The sequence below is a fragment of the Osmerus mordax genome, chromosome 7 (genome assembly GCF_038355195.1).
Source record: "Osmerus mordax isolate fOsmMor3 chromosome 7, fOsmMor3.pri, whole genome shotgun sequence".
Taxonomy (NCBI): domain Eukaryota; kingdom Metazoa; phylum Chordata; class Actinopteri; order Osmeriformes; family Osmeridae; genus Osmerus; species Osmerus mordax.
In genome coordinates, this window is record NC_090056.1 from 19,004,995 (window position 1) to 19,020,507 (window position 15,513).

At 41.9% G+C, this 15,513-nt stretch overlaps 2 protein-coding genes across 3 annotated transcripts; one reads left to right on the forward strand and one right to left on the reverse strand.

Moving 5' to 3' along the window:
* Positions 1 to 634: 634 nt before the first annotated feature.
* LOC136945950 (zinc finger protein 362-like) lies at positions 635 to 6,507 on the reverse strand. The gene is given in 8 exon segments (XM_067240090.1): positions 635 to 2,287; positions 2,600 to 2,758; positions 2,952 to 3,030; positions 3,153 to 3,377; positions 3,613 to 4,010; positions 4,564 to 4,815; positions 5,264 to 5,327; positions 6,426 to 6,507. Coding segments are annotated over 7 exon segments (1,293 nt in total). The 5' UTR covers position 5,327; positions 6,426 to 6,507; the 3' UTR covers positions 635 to 2,170.
* A 985-nt stretch (positions 6,508 to 7,492) lies between these two features.
* On the forward strand, positions 7,493 to 12,945 carry si:ch211-112c15.8 (tumor necrosis factor receptor superfamily member 1A). 2 transcript variants are annotated; one of them, XM_067240648.1, is made up of 8 exons: positions 7,493 to 7,548; positions 7,769 to 7,891; positions 8,078 to 8,183; positions 9,084 to 9,214; positions 9,513 to 9,671; positions 9,809 to 9,879; positions 10,163 to 10,226; positions 12,456 to 12,945. In XM_067240648.1, the coding sequence occupies exons 1-8, from the start codon at positions 7,500 to 7,502 to the stop codon at positions 12,851 to 12,853; spliced, it is 1,101 nt and encodes a 366-aa protein (XP_067096749.1). In that variant the 5' UTR covers positions 7,493 to 7,499; the 3' UTR covers positions 12,854 to 12,945. The 2 variants fall into 2 exon arrangements, with proteins under 2 accessions (XP_067096749.1, XP_067096750.1); XM_067240649.1 differs by having other exon boundaries at positions 9,851 to 9,879.
* Positions 12,946 to 15,513: the final 2,568 nt, after the last annotated feature.

Genomic DNA, 15,513 nt, shown 5'->3' on the forward strand with positions numbered 1-15,513 from the left:
AAAAAAAAAAAAAAAAAAACATTACAGTAAGTTCTTACATAAACATACCTGTACAAAATGTGAATAGAAAGAACAGTATGGTAAAATGGTTTTATAAATGAGTATCATGTTTTACAGTGAAGCAACGTGTACATTTCCCCATTCTCTCAAAAGAGAGTAAGTTGAAGAGGCAGGGTCTGTTGTTGGCATAAATGTCTGTTTCCAGGCCAGTAGCTTGAGTTATACTTTTCTGAAAACATATTACATTTATTGGTAGCTGTAGCTACAATATTTATAGGTATTTTACATGTCAGTTCCATCTTAAATAAATGTCTAGTCTTAGCACCTTTTCTTAAATACTCTGAATAATACAGAGTATTAGTACCACCCACAGTAACCAGAGGGTAAAGTTACAGTAAGAGTACATCAAACAATACTGTATATAGCATGAAGAAAGTAAAATAGTAGTAGAACTTAGCAGAAACACCACCACATCAACTTATAGTATGCTAAATAAGCATTGGAACTGACTTATACTGCATTGGCTTGCACTTGCAAACCAGTAAGGATTCTTTTTTTTTCTACATTGGAACAACTTGTGTCAAAGGAACTGGGGACAGATTATGCACAAATAGCAGGTCACCTTTTGGTCCAACTGTGCAATTCATTGACTGTCATCAATGAAGCAGCTTATGTTTCACCCAGCTGAGGTATAGCTTTGACTTGACATGGTACTACGATTAAAATAAAGTAACGTAAATTGTGAGACTACAGAGAAGTCAATACAAGTACAGTATATTTGAGCCTGATTACAAATGCTACAGTATATATTTCTAGTATTCAGAGTAGAAATTAATGGATAATACTCATAGAACATGCAAGCCTCAACACTGGATTTCTCTGTCACAGTCTTCACAACTCTGTCTGAGTAATGACTGTCAGCCAGAGTCACTCGGTGAGAACTTGACTTAACTCAATCATACGGAAGTATTGCGAAGCACCATTCTCTGTGAAAGCTAAATTCCTCTTAACGGCTTCTTGGTTGTTTACTGTTATCTCATCAGGCATAAGCTAAAACTGCTAATGACATTAGCAACATGCTCATCATGAGTTTTTGTGAAAGCCTTCGAAGAGCTGTGTCAAGTACCACTAAACGCTTGAATTGTATTTTTCCCGTTAGCTTGCTTTCAAATCCCATTAGCGGTTGACAGCTTTTAGCTACACTCCCAGGCCAGTCAAATCTGATTAGATGTAGATTCTTGATTCAGACTTGGGTCAATGTACACTGACAGATTATGGGACTGGTCCACTAGTTTAATGTCAGGGGTTCAAACAAGTTAACCCACCTATTTGACAGTATTTGCAAATGATATCTGACCCAAGTGTGATATAATATCGGTGTCAAATCATGTGATTCTTATCAATAAAACAATATTGCTATGAATAGTGAGAAACTGGTCCTTGATAAAAAATACTAATTCCATGTTTCTGTGCACTTGAGTTTGTGTAGCTTAATTGATAACTTATCAATATCTAAAAAACTTACGATCGTATAAAATAATTATGCATTTAATTCTGTTTTCTCAATGATTATACGTATGACCCTGTAAACGCATACAAATAAGTAAAACGAAGCGCAAAAAAAAAAAAAAAAAAAAAACATTTCAATTCGACACAGTCATTACTCTTAGCTGCCTCAAGCAATGCCTTTGCTTTTCCATCCTAAAAGATTGAAACAATTTGAGCCAAAACTACAAGGCCTGAAAGTGCTTTAAAGATTATCTTTGGATGTCTCTAGAATACACCCAGCAAACATGTATTTCTCTATTCCTTATTAGGGCAAATATAGTCTGGTACATTTTGGAAACCCATTTAATGGAAGAAAAAATGGCAGTTGGAAGGGCCAATGCATGGCAGCCAACATAATGCCTAAGTCAGTGCTTATTACATCCAACACAAGACTGTAATAGCCGTCCGTTCCTTCAGACACATTCTACAGTTACATTTGAAAAGATTCGCACCACACACTCACCCCCAACAGTCTGAATCAAATGGAACTCGCTGAAAGCCAGTCAGGTGTGGTTTGGTGCTTAAGTAGGCCTTATGTAGATGGCTTTTCTGTGCAGGACCCCCCTGAACTACAGCCTTACATAGAAAACGAATCCAACGTAACGCCGATGGGCTGTGGAGCTCAGATGAGGGAGATGCGTATGGGGATATTTGGGGACTCAGTCCGCTGGGGTGATTGGTGGCTGGCCAGATGCTCCACCACAGTGTGTTTGGACATGTGCTTCATAAGGTATGTCTCCTGGAAAGATACAGGTTAGAAAGAAAACTGTTACTTGGGAGAAAGGGTCTTGACGTTGGTGCCAGTTTACATGCTGGGCTTAACTACGTACAGCATTATGTTAATTTTTTTACATTTGATTTCTCCAGCACATGCTTTGAACCAAAGCGACATACAAACAGTGCATATACAGTAGACGGCATAGCACAAAAAATCAAGGATCAGAAGTCAGCGCAGTTCAAACTGCATTTCGGCGGTTAAGAGTCAAGGAACGGTCAGTCGTCGACCAACCGTCTGACCGTGTGGGGTGTTTCTGATGCTGAGGGTACTCACTGAGGTGTAGGCACGGCCACACATGCTACAGCAGTAGGCCTTGGCGTTCTTGATGGCGTGAGCTGATAGGTGGATCTGCAACGAGGCGGAGTCTGAGTAGGCACGGTAACAGTTGGGACATTTGTACGGCTTGTCTTTGTTGTGCTGCCTTTGATGAGACTGGAACAGGATGGAAAACACAGCTGGTAAGTAGCAGTACATGTGTAGTATACAGTATTATTAGTATTTATAACGTCTAAGTAGTCGTTAGTATCCAAAGCGCCATACATGGGGAGATTTGTGACCCCTTGATCTGCAGTCAAATGCTCTACCACTGAGCTCTACCGAATCTTTTTTCAGTAATAGCACTGACCTGAAGATTAGAGAGCTGGGTAAAGGCCTTTTCACATCCAGGATGGGCACATTTGTACGGTCTGTCACCAGTGTGGATTCTACGACACGGGATTAGAAGTACACCGAGTTGTAACAGGGGCCGCAAACAGAACGTCACGTAATACTGAGTCAAACATGCACAGATGACTGTTCCCGTTGTTTTCCCGGATCCTGGACTGACCTGGTGTGCTGCTGCAGGTGAGAAAGCTGGCGGAAGGAGTTCTCACAGTAGGAGCAGTGGTAGGGCTTGATGCCCAGGTGAATACGCAGGTGCTGGGCCAGGTAGGAGGCGTTGGCGAAGGACTTGGAGCAGTGGGGACACTTGTGGGGCTTGGCTTCCGTGTGGGACTTGGAGTGGATCTGCATCTCGGACTTGGTGAAGAAGGTGAGCGGGCACACTTTGCATCTGGGTGGAGGGATACACACAGGTGATCATGATGCACTGCACGGAGGGCCTAGTTTACACTGCTTTTAATCTTGAAACCAGATTTGGAGCACGATTGCAACAACAACGAGTGAGTGAATTCCCTGAAAAATTATATATATACGTTTATCTAAGTGATGGTTTAAGACAGGAAATGTATCTTTTGTTGTATAGTATTATTCCCCCCAAAATACCTTTCAATGCAAAGTATCCTCACCTGTAGGTTTTCCCCTCTTTAGGGGCGACTGAGATACAGCCCTGGTCTGCTCCAGAGGCCAGGATGGGGTAGGGCACCACGAGTAGAGGGCCGGAGTTGTTCTCCGCCTTAATCTTCTTCCGTCCTCGAGGAGCCTTTGGCGGAGGCCCCAGGAGGCCCGCCAGGCCTCCGGCCTTCATGTGCTCCATGCCGGGCCCACTGGCCAACCCAGATATGATGTTGACGGAGGGGGCGCCTCCGTGGCGGTTTTGGCTGCTGGAGGTGGGGGTGGTGGGGGTGAGGGCCTCTGAGGTGCCGTGACCGTCCCCCCGCGACGACTGGTTCAGACCTGCAGTGGGGAGGGGTGCACGGCACACATTTACATTTAGTCATTTAGCAGACGCTCTTATCCAGAGCGACTTACAGTAAGTACAGGGACATTCCCCCCGAGGCAAGTAGGGTGAAGTGCCTTGCCCAAGGACACAACGTCATTTGGCACGGCCGGGAATCGAACCAACAACCTTCTGATTAATAACCCGACTCCCTAACCGTTCGCGCTAGAGATGCCGTAGACTGCGGAACAAGCTTGGGAAAGTAGCCTAATGCTAGCGTGGAAATAACGTACACAGAGTAAGGACTAGGCCAGCTTTGCTTACAGTATTGTGTATATGGGTGCAACATATGTGAGTGGTCTATCCGTTTAGACGGAGCTGTGTGTGTGAGGAGGCGTGGTGACCTTACCTGCGCGGTGATTGATTCTAGAAGGCTGCTCCACGATCTGCCGCATGTGCCAGTCCTCCCACAGGCCCTTGGCCTTCACGGCCGATTTGTCATCCATGTTTACGTCTGCGTCACCGAAAAAAACAAGGCAAGACGGATCATTTGATCGTATGGCGGAAAAAAGTGGGGGGAAAACTTCTGAAGAGAGAATCTGCTTGAAGTAAAAGGAAAAGGTCGGGGATCCTTCTTGACAGTACCTGACACGGAGCTGGAGGCCGGGCGGGCGTGGAGAGCGATGTCGGGCTGGGCAGAGCCTTGCTGGTGGTGCCCAGGAACCTGCTGGGGCTTGGGCATGGGCATGCTGTGCTGCCCGCTGTCTGAGGGCGAGGAGGTCACCAGGAGGGACTGCTGGGAGGGGGCAGAGGTGGGAGGCAGGTGCAGAGGTCGTATCTTCTCAGCCATCAGCTGCTCCTTGATCTTGTTGATGAGCACCAGGTTATCCAGCTGAAAGGGTTAACGGGTCATGCTCAACAGAAAACGGACACCTTGCGTGAATGTCGTTGCGCCATTTACTGATCCTACATATGATTTGGACTGGCACAATGAGAAGTCCTTTTTACTGCCATCTTGATTTTTTTTTCAGATCATTGTGTTAAATATAAATATGTTCTTGTCATTGGTTAATATTGTATTAACTGTTGGATTATAAAACAATAAAGTAAGAACTGTTTGCAGTTCAATATAAAAGAAAACAAGTGTTAAATGGAGCTTAGTATAAATGTTATGTTACTGGCATATAGTGATCAGGCAAATTTGTGACGGATGTATTAACACATGGACACAAAACCACTCAAAACAAACAAAAAAAACGGTTTGTTTGTTTTACGACTAGGTTTGGGAAACCTGACCATTGTAATGTAGAACTGCGGGGTTAGTATTAAAATAGTCTTACCTGAGCAGGCATAGAGGGCGGAGGAGGCCAGAAATATGGGTTGTTGAATCGAGGCTCTGCCATCCTGAGACAGAAATAGTATGATAAAGGCATTAAAGTTATAATAATGATACCTTTGAAAATAGCCAACGGTGTAAAGGATAGGCTTATATGGTTATTTATGTGCAGGTATTCGTTTGTCAAGAACAGTAAAATTGCGAGACTTATCACCATTGTTTAAAATGTTATGGACGATATATTTATAATACTTATTTCTACTATTTCATCCCGGTACTCTGTTTATCTTACTAACGGTATTTTATTATACTGCATTACAGTGTGATATATCACACATGACGTACCCAGACACTTGTAAATCGTGGGCTTTTTCCTTTTATGAAATGTATGTATTTAAACATAATATAGAAATATGTTTATGTCAGAAGAAATCAATTATTTAGACATTGTAATATGATTAGAATATTTAGTGCCTCAACTCAACTAAATAGCATGCAAACTTTTCTATTATGATAGCCTACACGTAAAGAAATGCTTCACGTGGTCTGTGGATTTTAGTAATGCACAATCTGGCGGTGCGATTCTCCCAGTGCGACTCAGACATTCTCAGACAGTTTTGTTAAAACATTTCCAGACAAAAGAGAAACAAAAATGGCAGCCTGAGTTATTTTTATAAGGCGGGACGCCATATTCTGCAGCCCCCCAAAATTGGGATCATCTGTTAGTCTTGACAAAGAGGCTGAACGTGACACTAAGGTGTGTTTATTATGTCAAAAGCATGAATGATTGTTTACGCCGAATTGCAGGTTTGAATAGCCCGGCCTCCCCACCTCTAAAAAAACACGGACACTTCCTACAACAACCATGCCCTGCAAAATAGCACGGACATAGGTAAGATGCATGCTGCACCTCAATGTTACTGATGAGATCATTTCATTTGAAAATAAAATGCCACAGTGTAACCAATTTGTTTCAAATCCTCTGAGAGACGATGCTCGTTGCGGCCAAGATGCGTCTACTTTTGATCTATTTTTAAAATTCTGCAACTTTTATGACGAACCAAGGGTTAGAAATTCAATTTTCTGCACAATGCACGCTTTTGGTGACTGCCTATTACTACAGTATTGCACATATATGGAAACACCCAAAATAACTGAATCCATACCTGATGTTCCGATCGCAGATTTTAGTCTAGCGAGTAAAGCTAGCTTTATAATAAAAGCTTGATGTTCTTTCTGCCTGCCTCCAATCGGTTCAGCGCTTCCGGGTCGCTTTGTTCACTTCTGGGTGCTGCAGACAGTCGTATTGGGTAATTTTTGACATTATAACATGCGAAATCGCGTTTTGTGATAAAAGAAATGCGCCTGCTATAAGACAGCATTGGCTCTTAGTCATGGATAAGGTGACTGACATGCAATCATAATAGCCCCCACAACTTATAATGGCGTTATTAAGCCTCACAGTTGTTTATAAACACGCAAGATGCAATAGTAACATTAACTGGCCGATTCAACTAGGGTCTTATGGATTTCACAGCTGGCCAGATGTGGACTAATACAAGAAATATCGAAATATGTATTTTTTTTCTTTCATCTATGGTGTATTTCTTCTGGGTATTCTTTTATAATTCGGAAAACAAATAATCTGTCGCACTACTGTTGCTCTCACTTCCGTTTTTCAGTCACGAGAAATGTACCAGATAACATGCCAGCAGTTCATCAGAAGCACCTTGCTTACGTATAATCACTGTATCCATCATAGCCACCAATAGAAAGGCATTAAATGGGGTGTTTATGTCACTGTTTCCTGTTTAATATCACTTCTCCGAATTTCTGAACAAGCTCACTTTACTAATTTTCTTCCAACACAGCAGAGTGTTTTAATACAAACTCAGATTTATTTCAAAATTTAGATTTATGTCAGTTGCTTTGGCTTTATGATCTTTACAAGTATTTTGGCTTAAAACAAGTTTGTAAGAATGTTTTTTTCACTGGTGAGTATCTACATTTATTTTCACAATGTAATAGTGTTTTTTTTTCTTCTGTTGATCCAAATCTTTGAAGATGTATTATTTTATCGCTTAACCCTTTGGGTAACTAGGCATTCATAATGCTTCAATAAGAGTTACACTAGAGGTGTACAATATGCTTTGCAGTGAATTAATTTACATACAAGCTAGCATGCTGTGCTAGGTTTATCCATAAGGCCTTTTCCTTCATCTTTCCAGGTTGTCCTATTGATGTTGACTCACTCTGCTTTGAGCTGCACCGAGGAGCAGTGTCAAGCAGGTAAGGAACACAGAGTGATACTATCACCAGCCCTAATCATGTCTTCTCTCCACAATTATAACGGATAGTTGATAGGTAAACCCCCAAAAAATGAATTTTCTTTATTATTCTATACTAATTTAAGATTTAATCAGTCAACTTATAATGTATCTATTTTTTTTTTTGAGGCTCATCTTTTTGTATCTGACAATATCATGATTTCACTGTTTTTCCACTGTAGGCTATTATGCCCAAAAATGCACCAATAGACAAACCCACAACTGCGTCGAATGTCCTGTGGGTTCATTCACTGAAGTAATCAACTCTGTAGTGGAGTGTAACCGATGTAGTGTATGTAAAGAAAGTAAGTGTAACATTTTACTATGACTAAAGGTTCTGTAAGGTCGGATTTCAAGGATAGATGCTGTAACTAGACTGCAGTAAGGTTGTTACGTCGCAGAGGGCCTGTTAGTTATGAGCTTCCTTGTGACATACGTTGGAGATATATTCTATCCAAATCAATACAATATATATATATTTATTTTTGCAGATCAAGTGCAAACGCAGGCCTGTGTTTCCAACAATGATACAAAGTGTGTTTGCCAAGACGGATACTACCAGGAGAACCCTGAGTCTTTGTGTAAACTATGTGTTAAGTGAGTATGAAAAGTGTTGTTCATGTGAAGAGTGCTTTCACTAAGACTAGGTGAAGGCATGCCAGATTTGCAAGATTTACGAAACCTCACCAGATGGAAGCCTAATCTCTACAAATATGAAGTAACTCTCTTAGATACTACTCAAACCTCTATTTTTGCCATACTCTACATGGCATAGTCCCAAAGTTACAAGGCCGTTCTGAAGCTGTAGCAGCATATTTTAACAGTAAAACAGATTTTACTTAACAATTGAGTCATTTGAACCACATTATATAGAAGCATAATTCAAATGTGTGAACTGACCATTGTTGTATTGCATTGACTTTCTAAGCAGTTTCAATTGATGATTAAAAAAAATCCAGGCATTTGAAATGCATTTGCCACAGGCAGTATGCCACATAAGACAAATAAGACACTTTCCTTTGTTGATGAAATACAAACAAACTTGAAACTAAAAGATGCAGATGGTAGCTAATGCCAAAACCATGTCAAACAGAACATGGAGCACAAATTCAGGTTAATAGGTTGATCACTTCCTTCCAGTGCCAGAAATGCTATGATGTCATCTTCCAACTTAGTGTTCTTGGCTTCTCTGATTGTTTATAGTTTCTGGTCGGCTTAGGGGATACTAACCTCCTCAGTTTTAAAATATACCGTACTTAAAATATACCGTATTTGTATTCGTATTCGTATTTTATATACCATTTGTGTGTGTGTATGTAGCTGTGGTCAGTCACCTTGTGTAGTTAAATTTAAAACCTGTTCTACATTACTATTACATATCACATAATTTTTTTACCATTTGCATATCCAAAGTATTGTGTTACATGAATTGTAGAGGCACTGTATACCCATAATTTTGCTCCTTCAACTTCCCTCCGTTTCCTGTCTGTGTTGCAGTGACTGTAAGGATTCTAAAGACTGTGTGGCCAGATGCCTCACTACTACCACCACCACCACCTTCACAACCCAAAAAGAAAACTCAAGCTTTACCATATCACCAAACCCATACAAAAGCCAAATCTCTGAAGGTTTGTGTTGGTTCCTTCACCTTCATTTAATTGACATTATACATTTGAATCAATCATTTTTTAGTTTTTATTGGTAACGTTTCCCCACTTTTGTTTGAAAGAATCCCAGAACATCTTTGGTCTCTTTGAAAATGTATTGTATAAGAAGCACTCCATCCCAAAGGTCTTGTTACAGCCTCAGTGACTGTTTGTGGATCTCTTTAGTCTTTGGAGGACCCCAAAAAACAACATTAAAAAAACATAACTGTACTTGACAGAAAAACTTGAAGCTGGAATTTCAACCTTTCTTCATCCGCAGATCTCAGTGTCTCCAAGATGATTCCCCTGATCATTCTGTTGACTCTAGTTGTCACTGGCATCCTGATTTTTATTGGGATGTACCTCACTACTTCAAGAAAATCTTGTTTGAGAAGGGAGAAGGACTTGGAGTTATCTGCAAAGGGCCTCCAACACAACGGTATTCATGACATTCGTTGGCACCTTCGGTGTTTTAAACTGCAGCTTACAAAAACACGGATGAATGTTCACTTTTACTTGCTTGATTCTTGTTAGCCTGATGTTCTGTAATCAAAGTGATATCTGTACTACTGACAGCAGGAAACCCCGAGATAACATCCATGTCTGTCTTTCAAGCAGATCAGCCTTGTCCTGTAATAACTTCAACCGTGAGTGTTCACTTTCATGTTACTTTTGCTTCCTTTGGATAAGAATCTGTGTGGGTCAGTGGTGAAAGAAGATACTGAAAGAGTACATGCAAGGGGAAAAAACTATAGAAACTAAAGGTCATAGATTCCATACATACTTTCAAAATGTGAGTAGTGTTGTTTGTGTTAGTGAATCACACAAAGACATTTGCTTCAGTGTCATAGACTACAGTGCAGTTGTTGTTTTTTGGACATTCTATACTGAGTCATATTGTGTTTTTCCCCCACTATGCCCTCCTTCCAGACTCAGTCCAGGACAGAACATCTAATCCATGTGACACCTTTGCTGCCTAATCCACAAGTAGGAAGTAAGTCCAACGAGTAGACATGTTTCTATGGTACAGGGACTGATTTGATTGCCTCAAAATCACTGTTCCTCAGCCAATCTCTCCTGAGATTACAGATTGTTAAGGCTTATATATGCTTCAGCGTTTTTCGAAAAACGGACACATGGGAACGCCCTCTTCTCCAAGGAACGCCCTCTACGAGCTCTCCGTCAGCTCTCGGAGAGCCCCGGAGAGCTCGACGTGCACCTCCTGAATTTTCTAACTATCCGTCGTGAGCGACGGAGAGCTACGGAGACCCCCTTGGCTGTGATTGGTCAGTATTAAGAATCGCTTGCGTCAGGGGCGGGGTTGCCGGGATAAACAGGACGAACAGAATCCTTTGACCGCCATTGCTGTAAGTTTTCACAATTCATATTTCAGCTAAACAGTACATGTAAATCAGCATCTGAATTAAAATGTGACGAGAAATGGGCAGTGTAGTTGCTGAAAATGTGCGTATTTTATTGATGAAACGGCTAATTTGTAAATTTGCTCTGACTTCTCGATAACCTATGTAAATAAACACTCGACGACGATTTACAAAAAAACGTTGCGCCACCTACTCTTCTGGCGGTGAATTGTTTTCAGCACCCACAGCCTACGGAGAACCATAAACGCAGAGTATCCATGCGTATCCGTGCGCCCGCCCATCCGTAAACGGAGACGCAGAAGCATATTGCGGCCTTGAGATTGACATCAACCCGTAAGACCTAGTGCTGGAGACCAACGTATTTTGTTACTGTGCTCATGTAGCTTTTTAAAGTCTCTGTACTATACATTATATTTATATACATAATTAAATAAAGCATCTATATTTTCAGTAATACCCCATTATTTACATTTAGTTATTTAGCAGACGCTCTTATCCAGAGCGATTACAGTAAGTACAGGGACATTCCCCCGAAGCAAGTAGGGTGAAGTGCCTTGCCCAAGGACACAACGTCATTTTGCACGGCAAATCGAACTGGCAACCTTCAGATTAATAGCCCGATTCCCTAACCACTCAGCCACCTGACTCCCATTACATTTCCAACGTTCAAATCACACAACTTCCAAATCACAGCAGCATCTCTAACCCTGCACAAGTCTCAGTTTGTCAGGCAAATTATGAGATTAACCAACCAACAGCGGCCAGCGGAATGGTCACATGTTTATCATATGGCAAAGAATTTGAAAAAGTTAGGTTGCCTTGAAAACACAACTCAAAACCAAATGAGTTTGTTTGTGCTAATACTACTGGAAATAAGTCCCTGTGTTTTTCTGCCTCGTACAAACAGCCCTCGTTTGTGCTGTGGTGTGGTAAATGCTTTGATGTGGTGAGGTACTGAGAAACAGCGACACTCTTTCCGTTTTGCTCAGTCAGCGCACCACTTATCTTTGGTCAGTCACGTGTCAGGAACTGGGAAAGTGGAGGGTCCTTGCTGATGGGAATCACATAGAAGTTCTACTACGAAGGAAATTTGAAATCAGATAAGCCAAACTGTTTCTCCACTCCTTCATTTGAGAAATTGCCATATCCTTTTTGTAAACTTTGCCAAATTTCATACATCCATTCTAATGAATGTGAAATCTCACCAACAGAGACATAACAACCACACATCACCTGATAAGTTCATATCGGTGTCAGTGAGGAAAGTCTGTCTAATATGGAGGAAACCTAAATGTTAGGAGTTTTCTCGACATCATTTTTCTTTTTAAAGGTAGGCTGTGGCAGACACTAACAGTGTGGTGAGGCTCAACCTTTCTTTGTCATCGTGAGGTTGGGTGTGTGAAACTCATGATGTCACCCTCTGAAGCCTTTCCATCCTTATTCATCATTTACTGCAAACATCTCTCAGAGTAAAACAGAACCAACCTTGAAAGTACCAGGGAGATTTTTTTTTTTTTTTTTTTTACTTTAAGCCACAAGTCTGTTTTTTCAAAGCCTTTGGTGCACAGGCAGAAAGATGTGAGATACAAACCATGTGACATTTAGCTCCGCTTTTTCTTATCGCAATCGAGACAAAATCAAGAACAATACCTTTCAAGGGCATCGTCCCCAAGACTGGGGCATCAAGCTTCGATTTCTCACAGTTGCTAGTTAAACAACATTCTGTCTCTCTGTCACCCTCCCAGCCGGCTGCTCTCCTCCACTGAATCCCTTCCTCCCTGTGTTCCCCAGTCCCCAGGCAAGAGTCCTCCACTGAATCCCTTCCTTCCTGTTTCCCCCAGTCCCCAGGCAAGAGTCCCAACCCGACCGCATCCCCCCCACCGTTCTCTACGCCATCATAAAGGAGGTGCCGTTGCGCCGCTGGAAGGAGTTCCTCCGCCTGCTGGCGGTGCCCGAGCGCCAGATGGAGCGGGTGGAGCTGGAGGCCGGCATGGTCACCGGCTCCCTGGAGAGGCAGTACCTGATGCTGCGGCTGTGGAGCCAACGACCGGCCGCCACCCTGGACCACGTCTACTCGGCCCTGCAGTACATGGAGCTGGCCGGGTGCGTCCACCAGCTGCAGAGCAGCCTGGACCAGATGCAGTGGTGCACCGGGGCTGGCCGGCTAGTCACCCAGCCTGTGACGTCACCGCAGCCTCACAGGATTATGGAAACGTGGGTGATGAACACCAAACTGTGATGGTGGCAGTTTGAGGGCGTCCATGTTTGGTACAGTGTCATAGGACCTCAGACACACTGCCGTTGGTAATAAACGGTTCTGTGTCTACATAATGCAGTCTGGGCTCTCATAGAAGTGACTCTCAATTATATCATACAGCATCACGGGACCATAGACTGTGATCAAGCAAGCATCCCTTTGTTTGTTTATGATTATAAAAGTTGATTAACCATACTTTATAGTTATTTACATTTAACATTTAGTCATTTAGCAGACGCTCTTATCCAGAGTGACTTACAGTAAGTACAGGGACATTCCCCCAAGGCAAGTAGGGTGAAGTGCCTTGCCCAAGGACACAATGTCAGTTGGCATGACCGGGAATCGAACTAGCAACCTTCGGATTACTAGTCCGCTTACTCACCGCTCAGCCACCTGACGCCCCCTTCAAGTTATGAATCTATTAGCCATGAAATTACAGCTGCCTGCAAGCACTTGTAATCTAGATCTTCTAGAAGAAGCCTTGGTCTGTTTGAAGTTATTTATTAGTAACGTTGACTCATACCCTTTCGAACCTGCGGTAAAGACCTAATAACTCTTTGAGTCCTTGACGTACGGTCCCTATGACAAAAATGGATTAAATTGCAACATGGAACCTCCAGGGCTACATAGGATGAACTGTCATGTGCTATCCTAACAGTATCATGTAGCCAGATAGATATAAAGGTTTATCTTATCTTATAAGTTGTATTTAGCCTTCACACGGTCAAATGGAACATCACCACAGAAATCTCACTAGGCAAACTGACTATGACAGCCCTGCCATTTCTCAACTACTACAGCTACACTGATGTATGATAAAGGATCTTCCATTACTTTAATATTTAATCATTCAATCATCTATAACACACAAACACAAACACACTGATGCATACTGCATTCCAGCAAACATGTCAATTCAGCCCACTTCCTGTTTTTCAGTTCTTTTCACACCTGACACATCAGTTAAATCCTTTATCACTGAGAGAAAACACACATGGCCTACTGCGTGTTGGGTAAGGAAGGATGCCAACACTAGTAATAAGGTTATATTTATTTATTTCTGAATTGTAAAATCCTATTTTGACTGTTTATGGTCACTGTCGGAAATGTTAATAATGACGGATGATGTTCATATTATCAGAAAACGTGAAATGTGTTGGTTGGGTCTATTCAATGTACAGGAGAACTATATATAGGTAGCTACCTATATATGGTGCTCGCCTCCCTGATTTTATAAAATGAAATTTATGAATGAAGTTTATTTAGTTAAATTATAAAGATGCTGTATCTATAAGTCCAGGAGTGTTTGTGTGTGTCTCTGTGGCTTGATTATCTCGAGAACCGGGCATTGTATGAAGTTGAAATGAATGGTTCAGGACTCAAGACGAGTAGTGGCACTGTGTTGTCCTTTGGATGAGTGGTTTGCGATAAATAAAAACGTATTCGCCGCCAAGTGGCACAGATTTCACTAGCGTTTCAAGGGGCACTGCGCTAATAGTTGAAAACACAGCAATAAAGAGAACTCGTAGAGCGACTCATCGCTTCTAGCTACTGCAACAACAAAAAACGGAAACAGGCTCCAAATCGTGACTGAACATTTTATCTCTCATATATCACCATGAAATGAGGGCCAGATAGTGGGGGGACAGAAAACCGTGCAATATGGAGGCCCTCGAGCTAAGTGGCGTTAGTAGTCCAGCTACAGTAGGCTGAGCGATGATGAGAGTCATGGATTACATAAACGGGTATTTCTACGTCATCTAGCACAGTAGTGATGAAGGGATATCAACGGTATGTGTCAGTACCGCAAGATGGCAGTGGTAGTCAAAAATGTTGATCTAAAGTTGTTGGAGCATTAGTGCAATGTTCTTGTTGTGTTCAAAGACACATTTGTATCCTAACTTAAATTACAAGCCATAGCCTAGATACATTCAGATCCAAATGTCTTATCACACTTAAAACAAGAACGCCTGTGAAGCTGTCCTTAATTTTGATACTTATAGGCTATTGGCTACTTGTCTATCATGAACATACATTTAGGCTATATTTAACTTGGTAGTCTTGGTTGTTTTCAATTCCATGCAGCCCGTTTTAAACTTGAGCTGAATGGGAAGCGAGCGTTAATAGTTTCCATGGTAACCAGACACATGCCCACGGGAACAACAGACACTGGGTCGCGCAAAAGTAGGGAACAAAGATGTAAAGAAAGGAGATCAAGAAACGCTGGATGTAAGTGTCTGTCATTATAATCGTCCCGATATGAGTCGCAAAACGGAACATTCTTAAATGCAAGCTTAAGATGCCCTCAATTTCTGACTTTGTAGCAAGTTACGCAGTATTGAATTACAGCAATGGGGTCGTGGTTTTTAGGTCTTGTCTCTTGTCGTGGACAATACTTCTGTGAAGGCTGAGCCGAATGGTGAATCTGCAAGTGTTGAGATGCTGTGCGTCTGTTCAGTTTGCTTGGGATACTAGTCTACTGTTTACAATATTGTAGGCCTACGTAGTTTAAAAAATGTTTTCAAGTCTTCTGTGTTCGAAGCTCTGCAAAGAAGCTATTGGGAACGAGGTTTTTCTTAATTGTTTTTCCTCTGGGAAGATGTGACCCTATTTGGTGATTCGTGAGGTGGAAGATTGCCCTT

Excerpts from the sequence above, each read along its gene's own strand:
- si:ch211-112c15.8 (XM_067240648.1), top strand. The coding sequence starts at position 7,500 with ATGTTGACTCACTCTGCTTTGAGCTGCACCGAGGAGCAGTGTCAAGCA. Across the intron at positions 7,892-8,077 it reads ATGTAGTGTATGTAAAGAAA|ATCAAGTGCAAACGCAGGCC; the intron begins GTAAGTGTAACA and ends TTATTTTTGCAG. Across the intron at positions 9,215-9,512 it reads CAAAAGCCAAATCTCTGAAG|ATCTCAGTGTCTCCAAGATG; the intron begins GTTTGTGTTGGT and ends CTTCATCCGCAG.